Consider the following 20,069-nt stretch of genomic DNA (forward strand, 5'->3'; position numbering starts at 1 on the left):
AGTGCTGTGGGAGGAGAAACAGAGACTGATGTTTGAGCTGAGATAAGCCATACACAGATGTTATCCAGGTAAGGAGCAGGGGAAATGGGGAATCACGTTTTAACTGAAAGTGACAAGACCAGAGGCAACGGACAGAGGGTGATGCAACGCAATACAGGTGACAGAAAATAGTACACAGGTAGAACGGACTGTTTGACCGTGGCAGGGCTCGGGACACGCTACCTGAAAACACAGCACACTGGCCTTTGAGAAGACAGCAGAAGCTGGAAAGCCACTGTCCTTGTCCCCTTCCCCTTCTGCCCTGACGCAGCCATAAACCTGAGAAAGTTACTGTGACCTTCATCCACCTCTCTCCTCTGAAACAGGTCATAGGTCCCTCATTTGAAAGAATCCTCCCTATCCTGAGACAATCTTCTTCTTGACATAAACTGTTTCCTTTGGAACAAATGGAATTAAATTTTTTGTGGTGAGGGAAGATGTTTACCTGGAGAATCAACCTGTAATTAACAGACTTTCTGACAGAGATGCAGAGAAGCTGCTGTGCATCCGGGAGTCCCGAGGCAGGAGGCCGTCAGAGCCTCCCACCAGAAGGAACTTTAGAGTTTATGTTGACTTAAGAGGATACAAAACAGCAGTGAAAATGGATGAAATAGTGCTGCAAGCATTACCATCAGTATAACCCACAAATACCAAGCTAAAAATATCCAGGGGTAAAATGATAGGGTATGATTTTGTTGTTAAGCATCAAACCATACAAAATAAACTTCAAGTCATTTAATAATATAAAGCATTCTTTGTATTGCAAAATTACCATGGAGTATCAAGAATGCTGTATTCTATTTTGCTACAGGTATGTGGTAATATGTGTGTTAAGGTTTCTATTTTCTCTTTGCCATGAGAAACTATTTCCTTTCCACCGTTTCCAACATCTAGTATACTCAGCAATCATGAAATTCTTCTCACCACTAAAATCACGTCCTATTAATTACTGCAGTTCATGACTTCCGTGTGTTAGAATGTATGAGGGTATTAACACCTCTCCAGTAAACAGAGAAGATGAAGTGAGGGAGCTATGTGTAGATCGGGGCTTTGGTCTACAGCCCTGGGCTCTTTCCCAGCGCAGATAACCTGATTATTGACTGTGAAGGTCCCGCTACAATTAATCAAAGAAGGGTATTTTGAGCTGTGCCGTCTAAGTCAATAGTCATTAGTCTTATGTTGCTATTGAACATGAACAGCTAAGGAAAGTCCAGAAATTCAATATTTTGGAGGCATCAGACCCTCTGCCAGAGTCTCATTTTTTCCCCCCAGCCAGGGCCCTGATTTTGAACTTAACAAGCTCTCTCTTTTAATAATTTTACTTTCTTTGAAGCTGGGCTATTCTGCTATTCTGGTAATTAAGTTTTGGGCCCAGTCCTCAGCTGTCTACCTTCCTACTGCAGGAGAAAAATGTGTCTGCCTGAGCTCTGGCTGTCTTTTGTATTTTTCCTATCATTTCCTGTTGCCTGTTAATTGATTGGCAGTAGCTTTTTATTATTTTCTTTTTTTTTTATTCTTTATTTTCTCTATGCATGTACATGTGTTTATTTGGTTTTCACTTTCTGCCTTCACAAAATTAAAGAGGCTTAAAATTTAATAACAATAACAATGTTGAAGATAAGGAATAGAAACAAAAACCTCGTAAAGAATGAACAAAGGTAAATACAATCGGAAAAGAAATCAGATGATTGCTGCAATGAAATATTGAACAATACTACTACTACTACTACTAATGCAATAATATTTGGCATGATCTGTTTTGTGAAATTATCTTCTATGTTTATTTATAAAAATAAATATCCTCTATTTTTTGAGACTTTAAAAAAAGAAGTTAACTGATGACTCCATACTGAACCTCAGAGTCAAAGCAGTCTGTGACAGACATACTTTTATGTGACAATGTGAATGTTACTTTTTCTGTTTATTATGTTCTTCTCATCATCAGTTTTTATGCTTAACAATAGCTTTTCCATCCTTCTGTCCTTATAATGGCTATTTCTCCTATATCTGCTATATGATACCTGGGCACATCTAATTCACTGGACGAGACTTGTAGCAACGTATCACCAACCACACCAACAGGTGTCTGTGCTCCACCCACCAAGAGTGAAGATACAAATTCCTCATTCCCATCCAGGTGGCATCTTACCATCCGATTTCTCTGGAACTTCGGGTACCAATTGTCATCACAGGTTGAATTTTATAGAAATAGACACTGACATGGAATTTTATAAGTTGAATGTTTACTGAAGACCAACACCTGTGAACTAGAGGAAGAGGAGGATTTTCTGGGCAGAGGAGGTAGGGAAAGGGACTGCACAGCTTCCACAAGGCTTTGCAATTAACCCATACTGAGCCAGGGAGGCTGAGCCTGCACACCCCTGCCTGCCAGTCCCTGAGTGTGGGAGGAGGCCCTGATGGTGAGTATGTCATGAATAACGCAACGCTCTTCAGCTGAGGTAAAGCCCCAGGCCTGGTACCTGAAGGCTGCCTGGTGATGGCTGGACAGTCCCTCTGCTCCACAGTGCTAAATCCCAGACTCCTGTGCCAAACTGCCAAAGGTGCTCAGCATAAAATCCTGAAAGTTGTCCTTGACTCATCCTCATATTTTACATTGAATTTAACAGCAAATACTTTGGCTTTAACTTTCAACACGTATGCATCTGAAATCTGACTTTTGTGAACAAGCATGGGAAAATAACCTCAGTGGAAATGATGGGAAAATGAGAAAAAAAAATAGAAGAGACCAAAAATAGGATGGGGTTGGGAAGGCAGATGCAGCGGATGACTGCAGCCAGCACCGAACTGTGGAAGCAGCTTTGTTTATAAAGTATCTTTAACAAGGTGAATCTTGACACCTGGGGTGAGGATTTACTTTAAGGAGGAAAAGCTGGGTGCTTGCCCATAATAAGGAAAGTATGCAGGGGCTGCCTGACTTTTGGCAGGTGAAAAGAATGTTTGTTGTTAAGGAGAAGCAGCTGGGGGTCATTCCCTGAATACTTCCCCAGGCTGTGGGGGCCCTGCCGCCTCCCAGCCCATTCACATCTCACCACCTCTCTCCCTAGTTATGGTAAGAGTCCAAGACACCATCACCTCTAAACCGAAATCAGTACAATGGCCCCCCGACTGGTGTCTCTGATTTCATCTTTGCCAGATACAGTCCATTCTGAACATTTCAGCCAAATTGATCTTTTTACATTAGTTATTCTTTTGCTATAAAGAGAAAATTAAAAAAAAAATGAGAACAACACAGTCACAACAACAAAAAACCTGTAAATGGGTCACTTGGTAAAAGCCAAACTATTTTAGCGGCGTGCCGGGTCATACCAGATGGTTCCCCTTCCCATCCATTTTCTCCTTCCCTAAGTTAACCTCTCACCCTGTTCACTCTGTTCCAGCTGCTCGGCCATTTGTTTATGAGTCCTTCCTTCTTCAGTGTCTTAGCACCGGCTGTGTCCTCACCCTATAACCTGACCCTGGTACCCAGGTCGCCAGTCCCCTCCCTTCTTTAGCTCAGGTGCCACCTGCCTTTCCAATGCTATCTCCTGAACACTCCTGACCTAAACCCAAACCAATTTCCAATGTATCTTTTCCTTTTCCTGCTTTTTATAGCGTTTGTTGTATTCTAAATGGCTACATAATTTTCTAATTTATTATTATTATTTTTTTGTTTGTTTGTTTTTTTTTTTTTTTTACTGTATGTTTCCTTTCTCCTACCATTAGGAATGGTGAGCGTAATGCTCAGGGACACTGAATTTTGGAGGTGGCCTGCAATGCATTTGAAAACATTACTCTGATGTGTTTGACAGGCAATAGGGCCCACAACCACGTGATAGAGAAGGGAAGTTTGGGTGGAATTCTCAGACAAGTGAGCTCAACAGATGACTGTGGCTGGAACACACTGCTGATGAGCTCCAGCCTCCTGAGTGTGGCTGAGCTGAGGAGTTTCCTCCTACTGAGCTGATATTTTTTGGGGGCATCCTTGATCATTCACTTTATGTCAAAAGGACAAATGATTCCCATTAGTTGAATAGGGATCTAAACAGAGAAAAATGGGTAACGAAAGGAAATCTGGAATATTATAAGCAGATGAGTATAGGAGAGGGTACAGTTTGTATCTCGTGTTGAAGTTTGTAAAAAAGCCTCTATCACAAAGGTGATTCTCACTACAGAATGGCTCGCCTCCTTGATGTCAGGCAGCGTGTTTCTCAGCTGCCCCTGTGATTATGCAACGCGCTGTTATCAAGGTGTTGGTGGTAGCAGAACGGAGCCGTGTGTGGGCCCAGGGCATGAGCGCCCTACCACCACAGCTGGCAGCTGCCTCCATTGCTGACTGGACAGCACGTCCGCAGCAGCAACCAGTGTGGGCCTAATGTGGGGCCAGCCCCAGCTGAACAGTCTGTGGGTGCGTTGACCTGACACCAGCTGCACATCAATTGGTCCCTGTCATCCCTGGAGAAGGCAACATTTCATCTCACAAAAACAGATGCAATTATAGATAGGAAGTTGCCTTCCCAGACACAGTACGAAACTCCCAATTCATTGGGATGGGATCCTGCACAGCATTTTTTTAGACTAAGAGACAATTTCATAGCCAACAGGGTGAGGTGACGGGAGCTTTCCCATTGGCACAGAATCCACTGTCTCAGCGTGCATCTCTCCATAAAGTACCAGCCTGACGTGGTGGACTGACCTCTTCACTGCTCTGCAAAGTGGCTGGTCAGGACCTGGACATGGGCAGATGTGGGAGCGCGTCCTTTAAGACGTGTTATATGTGCTAAGCTAATGACCAGCATGTGCTGTGTCCTGAAAATTTAGAATGCCAGACCCATAGTCAGAAAATAAAGGTACCATTGCCCTATCTTTTCATTACTTACGTTCATTAATTTAGGAAATTTGTGTTTTGTGAGTTCATAATTCAGACTGGGTTAGATTAGAAGTCCCCGTTTCCACTGGAGGAATGCTTTAGCCAAGGAAACAATAAGGATCCTACGGAACCTGAAGCCCAGATGGCTTCTTCACTGAATGAGGCTCCTCACGATGGTGTACTAAGAGGCAGAGAAAGACGGTCTCGTGTTGGAAACATTGACACTGGTCCTGACAGACAGCTGGAATCTGTGCTGGTAGGGGAGGGTATGTTTGGGGTCCAGAGGAACCTCTAACTGTCTCTTGGTGCTTCAGTGCCCAGAAATAAATCTGAGTGTACATTTTTAGCAATCAAGATCTACCAGGCGGGAGTAAACTAAGGGATCCGACTTCTGGATGTGAGAGTGTGAATCATCCCTTAATTAACAAACTCACATAGGCTGAAGTGAGGAGCTCTAAAATAGTGGATAAGAAAAGACTGATGAATATTAGTCACCTGGGATGGTTGACAGGTGGTGGAACTGTAGTTGCCAAACTAACTCTATAATATAATGTTTTCTGTGACTGGCAGTTTTCTAACTAGGTGGAGAGCTGGTTACGGGCTGGAATGAATGGAGGGCCTAAGCCTGCACAGGAATGAACAGAAAAGACACCGTTCAGCCCCTTGCATGAAACCTCACTTCCTTTCTGCCTCACCGAGGATTCCAGGCACTGACTCAGCAAATAGTATCATCAGACAAGGCCTCGTGTTGAGTTCGGCCTCGCTTGATCCTGCTGGCGTGCTTTTCTGACATGTGTATCGGACACCTGTGGGAGCTCACCTAGATTCCACAGGTGCAACCAGAGCAGTTCAGAGACTTAATGGCTCACAGGGAAACTCTCAGTGGGAGAAGATGAGTTCTCAGGTAATCCCTTTCCTCCTTCATCAGCTGAATCCCAAAGCCTCATAGGCTCTTCATAATATCCATGTGGAAATGAGCACATGCTATTCACAAAAACAGTGAATTTGAAAGCATACCTTCTTGTTGGGTTTCACTGCTTTTCTGCTGTACTTGCCTGGTTCTTCACTTCTCCCTAGAAGCATTTGCCAAAGAAACTATTTATATCAAAACCCCATCAATCTGTGTTTTAAGGGGAAACCTAAGCTAAGCACGAGTAGGCACATTTTTCTGTTAATAGATCCCTTTATTTTAGTAGCATATCCAGAGTGTCCATACACCTGATAAAGTTTCTGATGTATGAAAATAAATAAAATCTCTAGAGCTGTGGAGACAGAAGAAAAAGCCTGAGGACACATCTTTTAGAAATATATTTTAGAGAAGGATGTATGGATAAAAAGAGGGACCTGGAGAGGAGAGAGAATGAGTCAGTCATTGAAGGAAAGTAATATTAGATGGTTCACATTGTACATGATGATAAATTTGGCTGGCAGGTGGATTTTCACACTCTGGTATCATCACAAAATCAAATATAAAAATCATAATAAAACCCAATGAGAATGAAGTAGGAGGAAGGGGGAGAAGGGGTTGGGTAAATTCACACCAACTGGTGCAACGCACACATGCTGATGAAGGGCACACTTAGAACTTTGACTTAAAATATACAAAAGCAAAATTATGTAGCCATCAGGTGTGTGCCCCTATAATATTTTGAAATTTAAAAAACATAATAATTTGCAAACATCTTTAAGTGGCTAACATAAATGATTTTTAAAATTCATTACTTAGAATCAAGTACATGGTATTTTATTCAACGGAGCATTTTCTTCAAGCCGAAAAGACAAAGTAAATAAGAAGATAGTGATATTTGGAAGTGAAAGGTCTTGTGTAATGGATCTTCTGAAATTTCACAGGGTTTCAGAAATTTCAGAAGGCCTGCGGTTTACATGGTATTGGTGACGAGTGTGTGGAGGAAGGTGGGCCTCATTTTTATTTAAACTTATAACCCGCAATGAATGCAGGGAGCCTGGGCAAGATGGTGCAAGGGTGGGAGCCCACCATACTTTCCATAAGCAGGGAGGGTCAGGTATTTGAATTTTCTTGGGTGACAGTTTCTTTCAAACTCTACTGTTTAGGTTACTAAAAGAAACAAGCAGCTGCTTTCTTTTATGTGGGTTTTGTCTTGCTGATGGAGAATTGCTTGTCTTGGTTTTTCCACCTGACTACCTACCACATTCAGCTTGGCCTGTGCCCTTTGCTCAGTCTATTTCAAGGTGGCAGAGGCTGTCCCCGTGCAGTTTGTCCAGAGGAGTGGTGCCCTTCTACCAGCCTCACATCTTCCAGGACCTCCTGCTCCATGTCCAGCCTGATGAACGGCCATGGCCATAGGCTATCTGAGTTATGTGCTGATTGTCATTCCAACAACTGATATAAAGCTGCAGAGATGTAAAATCTGCCGCTTTTGTTGGCCCCTATTGGCAACAGTCAGTGCACGGCTATTGAATTGAAGTGTCCTTCAATGCTCAGCCCGGCAGCTGCAGGTCCAGAGCGGCTTCCTTGACTATTCTCTAGGGTAGGCTCAGGTCAGTGCCCCTTGTCTGTTGTCCCCAACTCTCTGGACAGACTAGAAGTAGAGTTCTGCCAACAATTAATATTACTTGTTAAGTTTTCTATGCTTCTACTTAAGTTTTGATAATCACGAGTAAGGTCTTCCTCCATGTCCAGCAGGGTGCCTCGTAGGTGGCATTCCTTTACAAATGTTGAATAAACCTGATCATTTTATAATTTCAGATTCTATATGCCATCGATTTACAAAAACATATATATTGAATATATTTACAAACTCATGTAAGAAAAACATGTTTTCAGGGTCTATGGATTTAAATAGCATTATCTCATAAATGAATGTGCAGTATTTTGATTTTTTTAGAAAAGCAAAAGAGACTGAGAAGTACGAACGTAAAGATTGGCACATGGTTCAATGTTAATTTAGGTTAAAGCAACGGTCATAAAAAAGGGGAAAGGACACTGCCTGGTCTTCCTCTACACCTTATATTTTTCCTTTGAAGAGCTCAGTGAATAAGATCTTAAAGTAAAATAAAGACCCAGTTTTTTTGTTTTTTGTTTTTTTTTTTTTGGTTTTTGGCCGGGGCTAGGTTTGAACCCGCCACTCTGGCATATGGGACTGGCGCCCTACTCCTTGAGCCACAGGTGCCGCCCAAGACCCATTTTTTTTTTTTAAAGAAAAATCTTGACCCAGGATGAGAGCTTTTTGGGCTGTTCCTTCAGTGCGCGCAGGTAGGCATCAGGCAGCTGAGAGACAAGTGCTCCTCACCTGAGAGACAAGTGATCTGTTGGCTAGAATGGCCGTGTGTCCAACCACAGGGTGTCTGACAGAATCCAGAGCAGACTGACTCTGTGGGGGTGACGTCTCCTGGAGAAAATCTGCTACCAGTTGTGTGTGTCTGGGTTCCCCAGGACCGGCACATGTGTAGGCGGCCTGTCCACACGGTACCGGGAGACCGGAGCCAAGGAAGCTGGGCTGAACAGACAGCCGATGAGGGCTGCCCGTATTATCATGATTTTTTTTTTTTATTAAATCATAGCTGTGTGCATCAATGCGATCATGGGGCACCATATACCATAGACGTTTGACGCATTTTCATCACACTGGTTAACATAGCCTTCCTGGCATTTTCTTAGTTATTGTGTTAAGATATTTACATTACCCAGGGGAGGGTGATTAGTGGGATTACACCTGCTATGCATCTTAATATCATGATTTGTTCCAGAAAATGCAAATTAGAACTCTGTTTCTTCCTGAGCTGCTGTCACCTTGAAGCTAACTGATTGGTGTGCATTTTATAGATAAAAAAACAAAGCGCTACGTTGTGGGATCACTCTTAGAAGTATATCCTATAAAGACACACCACTATTATGTTCTCAGAATATTTTAAATGTTCAAAAATTTAAAAAGTATATAAGAAACAGAGCCATGGTGTGGTCAAGGTTTAATCATTTCTGTAAAAAAATAATTTAAGCAAAGTTTAGAGAATAAATAAGTTTAAATATTTTTTGTTGAAATATTATTAAGAAAATAGTCTATGGGATAAGAAAACACTGAATCAAATGAGGGTCAGCTTTTGCAGGCGAAATTTGTTGTGTTTGTTATATCCAGAAGTGTTTTCCAAAATCTGCTCTTTAGAAAGTAATTTCATAGCTAATAGAAGTTATTTATAAAATTATAGATGGCTTTTAAAACAATAGCAATTCCTTCCATTGCTGCAAAATTCTGAGTCTTTTATTATTTTAATTTACTTTCTAAATCTCCACGAGGAAGACTAGTTGCCATTTACTGAACACAATTTCGTAGAACATGTCAGGGAATAGCTACTTGAGAAATTCTACTTCAGTGATTGAAGCCAGAAATCAGCAATCTGGAAGCAAAGAAATAAAGTTATTTTTATATTAGTATTCAATTCCTTCATATAACTTTTATTACAGAAATTAAAGCAACTAAATGATTGAAATGTTTATGTTTTAAGAATGGATCAAAGAGTACTTTTATTCTTACATTCACTGTTACATTTTTGTTTTCATGGGTTCATATACTGTGAAGCTGACATATAGGGGACGTCATTAAGCTGTCCACTTACTTTGGAGATTAGGTTACTCCCATCCCTAGAAAGAGAGAGAAACTAGTAAAATAAAAATAAGTTTCAAAAGGGTGATCTTAGCCTTCTGCAGAAGTTCAACCTTAAGAGACTTCTATAAATAGTTGCTAATAGAGATTAATGAAATGACTAAATTCAATCTGAATGCTTATGTGGGAAGTCTGATTGACTTTAAAATACCTGTAGTGTAATAAATTTTGTTATACATAAAGTAAGATTTTAACATAAGGGCAGTCCAGCTTGCATAGGAAAGAATTTAGAGCCAGAATTAGCCGTTTTTATCAAGCACCATCCAGGCGAACAGAAGTGCTGATCTGGGAGGCACAGACATTCTCCTTATTAGAGATGATTGATCGTCTTATCTGAGGGCAGCAATCATTTATGAGATTTTCCCAAAGTTAAACTCTACATGCTTTTCATACACCTACCCATTCTTTTGATCTGTGTTCATTAAATAATCAACTATTTTCCAGAATTAGTTTCCCAGGGAATTTCTTAACTGCTAAGAAGAGGCAGCCTTCAAAGGTGACAGCTGGGAAGGTGACACGGACACAGCAGGTCCAGGCCCTTGTTCTCGCCCTGTGGAGCTCATACGTCCTGTCCTCTCCTCTAATCTGCAAAACTGTCATGTTTGCGGCACCAGTTTACTTGTTAAGATAAATCAACTCTGTTTGGCCCAGAGTAAGGACAAATTAATGTTCATTAATATAAAAAGAATGAGACTCGAATTGGCACCATCAATTTTTGGTTTATTATGAGGGTAAATTCAATTTATTATATGCTAACATTAAAAGCCCTTATAAATGAGCTTAGTTTGAGTTAGTCACCCAGAGCTAATAGAGCTTCTTCAAAACTCAGAAAAATATAAATTTCAACAATCTGGAGAGGTCCTTCCTAATCAAAATGAGTATCTCATTCTGATACCTGCATTTTAAATCATAGTGTGTAATAACAATGGTGGCAATAATGTGATTTATATTTATGTAATAAATGATCTAGAAAATTAGATATATGTATATTATAAGGCAAATAAAAATATATGTGTAATTTTTAATTCTGGGAAAAAGGTTTGTAAAGGATCGTATAAAGTGGCATTTATTACAATAGGTATTAAAGATGCAACAATTAAATACATTGGGTAATTCTTGGTTAGAAAATTTTAAATTTTTATCCTTGTTTTGAGACTTCTCGGAGTCCATAATGCACCAAGCCTGTGGAGTGTGAGGGAACATACCGTTCTTTTGCAAAGCATGTTGAACAGTGTGTACTGAGGAACGGACTGGGCTGTGATATAAAATAATAAGACTAAAAAGAATGTTGTGACAAATCTATCCACAATTTAAGGCAAAAACACTTCTGAATCTATTTTAAAGAAATGAAAACTTTAAAATAATACTTAATAGTAGAATTTTTTTAAACATTGCTTTTTAGCAAACTGATTCAAAGTAACCAAAGTCACCAAAATCCCGGAAGCTTTTCCACAACATCAAAAAGTGAAGGTCTGCGTGAGGCGTCCGGTTATGTCCCCAGAGCAGATAGGGTATGGATCTTTTCATGTAAAATGTAATTAAGCCAGGATAAATATCATCTGTTTTCATTTGTCATTGTTAATGCTTCCTTGTTGGTGTCTAGCAAAGGTTTCAAAATTGCAGAATGCTAAAAGTGACTTTGTGAAAAATTTCTGCAGAAGACTGGATTGGGCATCAGGGTTCACACCTGTAATCCTAACAGTCTGGGAGGCTGAGGAGCGAGGATTACTTGAGACTAGGAGTTTGAGACCAGTCTGGACAATACAGTTAGATCCTGTTTCTAAAAAAATTAGCACAGCATGGTGGCTTGTGCATATAGTCCAAGCTATTTCGAAGGTTGAGACAGGAGAATCATTTGAGGCAAGAGTTGCAATGAGTTGTGATGATGCCAGTGCATTCTAGCCTGGACAACAGAGTGAGGCCCTGTGGGAAGGGGAAGGGAAGACACTTCTGCAGAAAACCAAGCAGAGTCTGAAAATGCAGACTTGGAAGTCATAGAGAACCTTGGAAATAATGCAAGCGTGTAGTATTTTTTTTTGTAGAGACAGCGTCTCACTTTATTGCCCTCGGTAGAGTGCCGTAGAGTCATAGCTCACAGCAACCTCCAGCTCTTGGGCTTAGGCGATTCTCTTGCCTCAGTCTTCTGCAGGTTTTTTAAAATCATCTCCTGAAAGGCACACTGCAAACAGCAGCAAGGGGATCCAACAGCAGCTGAAACCCCAATTTAAAGAGCAGCCACAGAGTGTGCAGTGTGCACGGGGCCACTGGCCTCTTTGACTATGAACCTCAAATCACCCCCTGTCATTAGTCTGTGGGAGTGTAAACTGGACATAAGTGACTGTCAACCACAAACAGAATGTACCACCCAAAAATATTTTAAGGATTTCCTAATGTTAATGTGGCTCTTGGTATTATTCAGATTCCCAGGAATACACTTAAAAATAAATGTTTTGCCTAAATTGTCAACCACTGGGGCCGAGGGGAGGGAAGACAAAGGCAATGATGAAAGTTTGTTGACAATGATGACTTAAGCTCGAAAATATTACGTGAAAGCAAGGGCTCGCATATAAGAGATAAGAGGAAAACTGAAAAAAAAGGGATTTAATTTATTTTACAGTTTTACAAATGAAAAACAGCAATACCCAGTTGCTATACACAAACAATAAGAAAACAGTGTTGAACAGAATGAACCCGAGAGAAGAAACCTCATACTCAGTGGCCATCTCCCGCAGCAGCTCGCTCTGTAAACGCTTTTTTTTTTTTCTTGCTATATACATTTGAAACACTTGTGCTTTTACCTACACAAAGAAACAGTATTTATCAAAAGGTGCTACTTAAAAGAGAGATGCAAGGCCTGGAGCCACGATCTGAAAACTGCAATTCACATACATTGCTAGCTGGAAAAAGTTATTTCTTTTTTTCTTTTTTGTTTTCTTTTTTATTTATTTATAAGATTTAGACATAGTAGACCCTTATGGTAACTCTAGGTATGAACAACATAGAATTTGGTTATAAAGTAGATCCCTCTTAAAACAAATTAGTAACTGAAGTCTCAAAAGAACTTCTTTATTCAAAAGTGGTCTTACTAATCTCCAGGACAGATCAGAGGGCCAACCCTGAAGATGTCAGCGTGACAGAAATCTGCAGTGTCCATGTTACAGACTTGTGTGTAAACACAGATTCACATATATAGCATTCTATATATGCATCACACATGTCTACTTGTACTATGTGAATATATCTATAGCACGTATGTAATGGAATATCTATTTCTAGGTGGGCTTTATTTAGATTTTCTTTTATCCAATATAAACAATAACCTCACTCGATTATGAAAACACTGGTTATCCAATATAAACACTGTTTCGATTGTGAAAACACTGGTATATTGATACTGTTAGATGGGAAAACTTTCAAACCTTCAGAGATAACAACTAACTACATGTAACACTTCCCATACTCCTTCCACAATTATAGGTACTCCCTGTAACACCCACATGAACACAACTCTCTTATGACCCAGATGTCACATGTGTGCATATGACTAACTGGCCCAATTAGAAATAAATAATTTTGTTCACTGTTTTTTTTTTCTCTGTGTAACAGCTTAATAACTAGTTGGTATATACACTACCCTTAGCAGTATTTAAATAAATTGCTTCTGTGAGTATGTATGCAGAAATCCCCACTAGCCCTGACTTACACTTCATAGGATATTCCAGACATGAGGACAGTTGAATGACCAGCACCTTCTTCCAGAAAACCTTCCACAGTAGTTTTACCAGTTCTGTGGGCAGAATCATAAGTTTTGCCCAGAACATCTATTACTGATTCACTTTTTATTTCAGCAACTTAATGTTAATTATAGAATAGGCTGAGTAATAGTGATAAAAATATTTCCAGGGCCTGTTCATGGCAACAGCATAAGAACCACCCTATTCTGTAAAGGACGGCAGGATTTCACAGCCAGCGGCCTGAGCATTGTCAAGCATGGGGTGAAATCATGAAAAATAAATTAAAAATCTGGGAGTATATGGCATTTTCAAAAGAAATGAAACTCCAGATATTTCAAGTATGTACATACAAGTTGATTTCATTCTAATCCCTCATGCCACTTAATTGGTTAAATATCAGTTTTTCTTCTTCTTGCCCTCAGCCTTCCATGGTCTCCTTGCCCTGTCCCTCCAAGAAGGCCACAGTGGACAGTCAAGGGCATGGCGGATGAAAAAGTGAATATGCAGGGAATGAAATGGGCTGCACAGCTTGTCCTCCTCAAACACAAAATACCTTTAACTGAATTCACTCTTGAGTATTGAAAGTTCCCTGAGATGAACAAAAGTAGTCTCAGTTGATACTGAAGCCCTTTTTTAAAAAATGCAGGACATTTTCCGAACTGGGCAAAGTACTGAGAACAGAAATTACAAGGGACGAAGCAGTGTGAACAGCTCAGAAGGCACTACTCAACGTATCTCCAGGCCCCTCGTCCACACACAGGACAGTGGATGGCCAAGGGGGTCTGCTGTGGCCTTAACATTGTTCCAACGCGTTTGTTGAAAACGCATTAAAAATTGGCAAGGGTCCTTGCTGCTGCTTTGCTAAACCACACTTTGAACAAGTGTCGACCTGGATTTGAAGTAAGAAATCTACTTGTGACTTGCAGATTTCCATTGAATTAGAATGTAAAGCTACTGGAACAGCATCATTTGCAAGACGTCTGAATTTAGATTTTATAAATTGCCTTCCTTAGATTCATTAAGCATATCAGATTTTTCAACTTCAAATTAAAATCTGGTTCCTAATTCTCTTAAAATTTTTCAATAGATAAGAGGTTTAATCATAAAACTACGTTAAAAGTACAATCCTCTATGCATTTCAGCTATCCATGTTCCATATGCATTAGATTTTTCTGTCTTAGAGACACACAAATTCTCAGAAAATATAATCTTCCGTGTCCCAGTATTTTACCATATTTCTCAAACAAACCACCTGTAATTGAAAATAATGACATCTATGCTACTGTGAATATCCTTTTCTGTAACATACGTATGCGTATATTATGTATAGCCTCCATACTTTTTATTCATTTCTCAGACTATTTCCCTAAGAAATAAAATGCACATATTCCCCAGGCTATTTCTCCTTTCCTCACATCGCCTTCCCCAAGAAAGAAGAAGTCGCATAAGCTGTTTCAGACCCACACAGAAGTGAGACCACAGCGCTTCCGCTTTCCAAAGATGCACCCCACCAGCTCAGAGCTACCCACCAGCTCAGAGCTACCCCACCATCTCAGAGCTATCCACCAGCTCAGAGCTACCCACCATCTCAGAGCTATCCACCAGCTCAGAGCTACCCACCATCTCAGAGCTACCCACCATCTCAGAGCTATCCACCAGCTCAGAGCTACCCACCATCTCAGAGCTATCCACCAGCTCAGAGCTACCCACCATCTCAGAGCTACCCACCATCTCAGAGCTATCCACCAGCTCAGAGCTACCCACCATCTCAGAGCTACCCCTCAGAGCTACCCACCATCTCAGAGCTACCCACCAGCACAGCATAAGTTACGAGAAATCAGGCCTATTTTTCAATTATGTGATAAATTACATTAAAAAAATCAATTGATTCATAATTTCACATGGTCTTTTACAAAGACATTTGCATGATATGGTGACAAAATTTCACTGCAGAAAAGGATTGGTCAATTAAATTCATTTTAAGTGCAAACTGTTGGTACAGCTTCATTGTTAAACCTCTTAAAGTGAACCATCTCTGTTATGAACATCTCATATAAATTATGTTACTTCTGCATGAAGACATTTGACAATGATATAGACAGTTTGCTAATTGAATAACCAGGGGAATATCAAAGAACTGGAATTCGCGTGTCAGCTTGATCAATCGAACATTTATTCTAACGGGGAAAAGGCTTCCACAAAAGTACTATGAAATGGAAAAGGTATGAGCAGTCTTCCTTCAAATAAAAATAAAGTTTGAGTTGGGAAATTTTAAAATATTTAGACACAACTTCCACATTCATAGCATAATAATAATATATTCATGTTAATAATATATTATTTTCACAAAAGGAAAATGACTTGTTGTGTAGAAACATGTATATAATCTTTGGTACCAAAAGAGCATGTTTTCCTACTTATTTTACCATCAAAGATGACTTGGATCATCTTTCTTTTCTTTCAGCTCAATATTACTTAGCAGTACAGTTTAGCTGGTACCTTCTACGCCATTCGTAAATAATCTGGAGGTTCAGAGTTGTGCAAAATAAAACATTAAAAAAAAAGTCTTTGCATGATTGCTTTTTAAAAATATATGAACTTTAGAAATGATTACTTGAAGTTTATTTTTCTCATTCCTGTTGATCTCAGAAGAGATTTCTAAGCACCCCAATACCCAAGCTGAGAGAGATTCCAGAAAACAAATGAAAACATAAATAAAAACACAGAATTCAGGATCAGAATCAGAGTCCCGACTGAAGGCATTTGCTTGAGTTGCTTAATCTTATACATGTCACTGCGTAAACCGTTCCCATCTTGATTTCTGCTGCTAAGGATGGTGTAACTTCCCAAGGGCTGCGCCGTGTTCCTGGGGTTCCTTCCTCTCCCCATGTGCTTGGCCACAGAGACGGACACACTTGCTCTGCTAGCAAAGGACGAGTACATTGTTGGGTCTTGTAAACACTACTGATTATACATTCAGACTGTATTCTTAGTGGAAGTGGCACTTACTAGGACCCTTGAAGTCAAAATATTTACTGTTTAGAGCACTTTGCAGGCATTTCATCAGCTGGTAGTGGGTTTCTCATGAACACCCTTTCTCGATTTTCCAGTTAAAAGGTGGATATTAAAACCCAGCCACGTGTGGATCTTCTCTTCCAAGCTTCAAAAACGAAGTGCATATTCCATGTCTGTGTTGTAGAATGTGCTTTATTGCTTCACGCACTTCCCTGTTGTCAGTTTCAGAGCCCCCCTGTTATGCAGCAGATTCAATGTCTTGAATTCTAACGGCATCCTGTGAGGACTTGCGTTGGAAAAGTACCTATATTTTAAGTCATCGTAGTAATGGTATTTAACAGCTTTTCCACTCAAATCCTTCGGGAATGGCCAGAATCCATACAGGTGGATTTCGTCACAGAATCTTGTGGCAAGTGTGTACATAAGGAGGCCTGTGCTGGGTCTTTTGATGGGAACTTTGTTTGTCAGCCAGTAACTAGAAAAAAAAGAAAAAAGAAAACAGACGAGAGAATTTACAGAAGCACAACACATGCCTTATACCAAGTATAATATGTAGAAAATTTAAGAATTATCAGAAATAATATTTTAAATGTTTAGAAAATTTGATACTTTTATTTTTCTTTAGCTTTTATTTTCTTGCTTATTGTTGAGGTCATAAATGTAAGCAAAGGTTATTCTGGAATCGCACGTTCCAAATGAATTACTAGCAAACAGTTACCTAATACACAGAGTAGAATCTTTTTGGAAAGGTTAAATATGACTGAGATTGGGAATGATTAAATGATCCTCCTGGAAAAAAGAACTTGAAACTACAGCTGTAGATTTTCAAACTGTCTGATATTTAAATTAAAAATTCACACAAATAAAGCCTCTACCTTCATGATACTAACTGATTCATTCAATTTCAACTCTTTGGGTTGCATTTTACTAAAGCAAATTAAAAATACTCCCTCAGGCTTGGTGCCTGTGGTTCAGGGGTTAGGGAGCCAGCCTCATACACCAGAACTGGCGGGTTTGAATCCAGCCCAGTCCTGCCAAAAAGCAATGACAACTACAACCAAAAAACAGCCGGGCATTGTGATGGAGGCCTATAGTCTCAGCTACTTGGGAGGCTGAAGCAAGAGAATCGCTTAAGCCCGAGTTGGAGGTTACTGTGAACTGTGATGCCACAGCACTCTACCGAGGGCGACAAATGAGACTTTGTCTCAAAAAAAAAAAAAACAAAAAAAAACCCCTCAGCTTACATGAGAACAACAACAATAAAAACAAAGTATAGGTGGTGGTTGCAGAATAATTGATAAACAGTTTACCACTCACACAATTTGACATTGTGTTTACCAGGAAAATGTATTTCAATACTGAAAAGTATATTATAGAATTTATTTGCAAAGGCAATAAAATGCTCCGAAACATTTAGATCCATCATTATTGCCAAACCTCTTGGAATGAAAACCACGCAAACACACAAGTTATTCATTTCCTTAAAGACAAGGATCTTACGTGAAAGAAGGGTGTGAATCTTCCCTTACTTTCCAAGTTGTCCAAGTATAAATACAATAAACTTGATAAATTGTTTTTTCAAATTTTATTTTTATATTGTCTCCTATATGGAGAAATAAATACTTTGCCACCTAAATACAGGGAGAAGATTACATTATATTCTGTTCACTGCTGCATTTAATACACTGGCATTGGGTTTTACATAACATTCTTTCTTTTTCTTTCTGTTTTAAGTAGATTTTATTAAGCTTTTCGGAGGAGATAAACTATATCTAAGTATTGACTATGTGCAAAAGGTAAAATGATATTTTAGTTCATTTGCTTAAGGAAATACTGCATGTTCAAACCTTACTAGGAAAATGCAAATCAAGGAAACTGCGCCCGGCCATGACCATTCTGTATTTCATCATTGCCTCTCTTCTCCCACCCAGGATCCACATTACACATTCTCTATTTTTCTCATTTGGTGAAGTTCACGTGCTAAATATGTCAAACCATATGAACTGTGTTAGAACTTCTAGTCATCGCAAATGTTTTGAGAAAGCCTATTCTCAGGAAAGAATATTTCTATGGAATTGGTAGGAAAGAAATTTTCTAGAAATTTCTATATGGAATTCTTAGAAAAGAAAATGTCTAGAAATTTCTCATAACTGTTGTCCTCAGGAAGAAGCCTCACACGGTGTTTCTGAGCACAGGGCGAGTATGACGACGGTGAAGATGCTGCGACGTGAGGGCTGATGCTCTCTGTACTCTGAAAAAGCAGGCGTTTTCAACATGAAATAATTATTAAGACAGTATGGTGAGCGTGGTCGTGTATGGTTAAGAATATCGGGTGATGCAATTGGCTAGTTAAGCGTGCATTCTTTCATAAATTTTTGAAGTAGGCAAAGCAAATTCAAACTCAGTCAAAAAATGATGATTTCTGTGAGAGAACATCAATGATTGGAATAATTTGGCAACATGAAGACTATGTTGAGTTATTTCTAAACTGAGACAAAAAAAAAGGAGCAGGTTATAGAACGCTGTATAATTTGTATGGAAACCAAACTCTCATTATTAATAAATGCTTCCCATTTCCCAATTCCTGAGAGATTTCCTGGCAGTTCCCTTACTTATGGTTGGTCATAGACAAATAGTGAAGGAACTTTTATATGCAATGCAATTAGTAACTACAATGTGAGGGAGGCGAAGGCAAAATTATTGGCTTCAGCGCTTCCAAACAGTTCAGAGATGTGCTCACTCAGCTGTCTGTGGTCCAGGGCTTCTGACGAGGTGTCACAGACAGAAAATCAGTGAAGCCGCACGGAAGTGTTTGGGAATGAAGCACTGGTCGTAAATGAAGTGCCGAAAACAGTGGGTACAGTTGCCTTAGAAACGCGTGGTCTCGTTCCAAATAATCTATGCATTTATTGAAAAACACTATATTAATTTAATTGTAGAAATGCTAGCAGAAAAAGCAATTTAGTTTTTTGATGTTTAGCTTGCAACATTTCAAATAATAGCAAAGAAAATTAAACCACCCATTTTTCAGGACATTTTTGAAGAAACAGAAAAAATCAGGGAGGTGCCTGTGGCTCAAGGAGTACAGTGCCGGCCCCCCCAACTGGGGGCAGGTTCAAATCCCGCCCTGGCCAAAAACTACAAAAAAAAAAAAATAATAAATAAATAAATAAATAAATAAATAAAATGAAATAAAAAAGAAAGAAGAGAAACAGCCAAAAACAAATGGTACTTATCCTATTGATTCCTAGAAATGATCATAGGAAAATATACCTTAATAAATGTCATTGATCTGCAACAGGTAAGTTTAAAAAAGAAAACCTTAAGGTAGGTTAGGAACTAAGATCACAATTATACATATTCTGTAAAAATCAAAGCATAAAAACTGATCAAATACACTCCAGGAGTATATACTTGGGCTTATTATCAGCTTAATGTGCTTGAAATTGGATGAGCCAATCTAAATTGTTGAGATTCAGTATTTGCCCAGGAGCAAGGTCCACACGTGAATAGGATAAGAATGGATGTTCTTTTTGAATTCAGTTAACGTAATTTGTTAGGTTATATCTATCAACTTTACAAACCAAAGCCCAGAGTACAATTTTAAAATCCACACCTGAAACTACCTTAAACATTCCTGTACAAAAGTTATACAAGCTGATATTAAAAAGTATAAATTTGGGCTGAGGCTCATGCCTGTAATCCTAGCACTTGGTGGGAGGCCAAAGCAGGTGGATTGCCTGAGCTCACAGGTGCAAGACCAGCCTGAGAAAG

At 39.5% G+C, this 20,069-nt stretch overlaps 1 protein-coding gene across 2 annotated transcripts in view; it reads right to left on the minus strand.

The window, feature by feature from the left end:
- Positions 1-20,069, minus strand: part of ST8SIA4 (ST8 alpha-N-acetyl-neuraminide alpha-2,8-sialyltransferase 4) — a 155,101-nt gene that overhangs the window by 41,154 nt on the left and 93,878 nt on the right. Inside the window, exon 5 of one of the 2 annotated variants that reach the window (XM_053567138.1) lies at positions 12,133-16,770. The exons of the other annotated variant lie outside the window; for it this stretch is intronic. Within the exon in view, the coding sequence (XP_053423113.1) occupies positions 16,488-16,770 (283 nt within the window). The 3' untranslated portion in view covers positions 12,133-16,487. Of the gene's footprint in view, positions 1-12,132; positions 16,771-20,069 lie in introns of those variants that run through there. 2 annotated transcript variants of the gene reach the window in all.

The sequence above is a fragment of the Nycticebus coucang genome, chromosome 17 (genome assembly GCF_027406575.1).
Source record: "Nycticebus coucang isolate mNycCou1 chromosome 17, mNycCou1.pri, whole genome shotgun sequence".
NCBI lineage: Eukaryota > Metazoa > Chordata > Mammalia > Primates > Lorisidae > Nycticebus > Nycticebus coucang.